At 40.0% G+C, this 2,876-nt stretch overlaps 1 protein-coding gene across 1 annotated transcript in view; it reads right to left on the bottom strand.

The window, feature by feature from the left end:
- The window catches only part of cnc (cap-n-collar), a gene marked incomplete in the record, with an annotated part of 55,746 nt that overhangs the window by 13,524 nt on the left and 39,346 nt on the right, over positions 1–2,876 (bottom strand). The window contains 2 exon segments of the mRNA XM_011300480.1: positions 143–367; positions 436–661. Of these exon segments, the coding sequence (XP_011298782.1) occupies positions 143–367; positions 436–661 (451 nt within the window).

The raw sequence follows: 2,876 nt of genomic DNA, 5'->3' as shown, positions 1-2,876 counted from the left end.
CTCAATTTAAAATTGAATTCAATTCGAATATTGAAGAGAGATGAGTGAAAAATTCGAATTAGATTAGATAAATTACATAAATTAAAATGGAAAAATAGAAATAGAATTTGAGAGAAATAGGTGAAATAAAAAATCTACTCACTCTCATTAACTCCCATATCCATGAGTGCAAAGTCTTCTTCAGTGAGAAGTGATGAGAAAAGTGTCTCTGAGGATTGATTCATGGAGTCTGTCGGTGGTGCTTGATAATACATCATGTCACTGGGTTCGGTTTTGTATGCCCCATTGTTCTCAGGGCCCATGGGTTCACTGCTGTTGGTGAGGTTCATCGATGTGGCAACAGCTGATCCAAAATTCGATGGCCCACCTGATTCGTCGAGGAATTTAGTTGTCTAGGATTGATTTAATTTATTCATATAGTTTATTTATCCTTACCAACGTGGTGATACGGTCCAGTGGAGTTGAGATCACCAACTGGTGGTGCGAGGGTTGCATTGTGGAGCAGAACATTACGTTGGGCGTCGTAATGGCTGTGATGACTTATTCCATGGCCAGGGTAGGGGTGTCCAGGGTGGGTGAAGTGCTCTGGAGTTGAGAGGAATGACGACAGGTCTGGCCACCTCTGGTCCATACTCATGGTCCGCATAAATGGCACACGTCCCTGGAAAAATCATTGACATTCGATCGATTTTCTTACGAAACACAATCATTCGGCTGAATTATCGTTAATATCTCGCGATTCGTGGGAGATACGCGATTTTTTGATAAGACCGTTTTGGAAGAACTGAATGAGACCTCGAAAAAAGTTTCTACAAATTTTTTTTCTATTTGGCTTGAGTTCTGAGTTATTTGCATTATTCAAATTCTTGTGATTCTACAATAAACAATTATTGTTCTTGCGGTTTATGGGAAATATCTCGCGATTTATGGGAGATTCGCGATTTTTTTATAGGATCTTTTTGGAAGAGGTGGATGAGACCTCCCAAAAAGGATCTATACGTTTTTTTTCTATCTGCCTTCAGTTCTGAGATATTTCATTTCGAAATACGATTTTCAGTTTTTCGATAATGTATCGATATTTTCTTGCTTTGAGGGAGTAATTGTTGGATAACGGTGGGTTTTGCAGGCAAATGGTGTGTGGAGGGAGAAGTTTATCGTTTTGATTGATTTTTACATAACGAACGAGTTATGTGTGAGCCATTGTGTCTGTCAGGTGTCAACTAGACAGGCACGAGACCCCCCGTTGCATGTGTGGGTGTAGGCGAGTTTAAAAAAGCTATAGAAATAGTCAGGGTCCCCAATATTATTAATAGTCTTCGGGAATCTACCTGTCGGGATTAGAGTCATCAATCACCCTTAGACGAGAGATTTCCAATCATTCAATCCATATGTGTTTAATGTCTGAGTAATAATCCTGGGAAAAACTTCGGGGGAAAAAATTATTCGAGTCCCTCCCAAAAAATTTACTCTTACAATTATTGAAAAAATACTTTTACAACTTTTTAAGACGAGCTGTCAAGAGTTATCAATTATTTTAATTATTTTAGGTAGTAATTATTAATTCGTGAGAATTAAAAAATAGAAAATAGTGGGAATTATTGTCTTTGCCGTTGAGTATTTATATCCGAGTTTTTTTTGTTGCCTGAAGTGTTTAAATCATCGAGATTTATTTCTTCTGTCAGTAATGCTCTATTAACTCAGTAAATATTTACAGTTATTACGATTATAAATAAAGTGTAAAACGGTTTATCTGGATTTTTCGCGGAGTTTTCGGTGAATATCTCGGAATCTAGGGCTGACATCGAAATTTTCGTAATGACCTTTTTCTTCCCGCTCATTTAGAGCTATAAAAAAGGTTCAGTAAAAAATATTGGTATTTCCCCCAGATCCGGAGTTATTCCTCAAAAACCGCAAAAACTGTTTAGAATAAATTTCCCCCATTCGCAGATGAATATCTCCAAATCCAGGGCGACAACAAAAATTTTCATAATGACCTTTTTTCCACCGCTGACGAAGAGCTACAAAAAAGGTTCAGTAAAAAAAAACGGTATGTCTATCAGCTCCAGAGTTATTCCCGAAAAACCGTAAAAAAAAGAGGCAAATTGCAACTGATTTAATCTCCAGAGTGTAAGTGCGGTAGGCTGTCTGTTCTTGGCAGTGACTCTAATGCCCGACGGTATATAAAACCCTCAGAAGATGAATAGGTAAAGGCTGGCGAGTTGCTGGATTGTCGGGTGCATCAATCAGTGGCTGTGCAATCTGCTGTGCGACGCCTTTACGACATGAGAATTTCGCTTGTCAGCGCATCTGCTGCACCATGAAAATGTAGGCCGATGTGTTGCCATCGTTCTCCATAATTTTTCAGCTTGTGCTGTCACTAATGCACCAAGATCCTGAGTAAAACGTTTGAATTTCCGGTAAAATGCAACGAGGTCATCGTAATTCGCTATTGAATTCGATGTCTTCTCTTTATTTTCCCCTGAGGATTTGTCCGGCATTAATTTGATGACGGAGATTCAGGGATATTTGTGCCAGAGATGTGATTTATGCGTGAGTGTAAAATCTAGGATGATAATGGAGAGTTGGAATCGTGAAACCGAGGAAGGATATCGGACGCTAGGTGCCAGATGGCTGAGGAGAGCTGTCGAGGACCTTCTAGGCCACTTCCAAGAGACCCGTTTCCTTCTGCTGATGGTGCTGGGGTGGTCCTGGAGACCCCAGAACGGGAATTAAATGATGGCACATCACCGTTATCTGTCAGGGGTTTTGTTTGTCGCTCGTCGGGGCCTCAGCCACATCTTCAGCAGTTGAAATCAATTTTGTTTCAAGGGGGACACGATTTTTGTCGTTTATCTCGGTAAATGTCCACTTCCGGG

The sequence above is a fragment of the Fopius arisanus genome, unplaced genomic scaffold (genome assembly GCF_000806365.1).
Source record: "Fopius arisanus strain USDA-PBARC FA_bdor unplaced genomic scaffold, ASM80636v1 scaffold00018, whole genome shotgun sequence".
Classification (NCBI taxonomy): Eukaryota; Metazoa; Arthropoda; class Insecta; order Hymenoptera; family Braconidae; genus Fopius; species Fopius arisanus.
The sequence above is the reverse complement of the archived record's forward strand: the minus strand, read 5'-3'. Positions and strand labels throughout refer to the sequence as shown.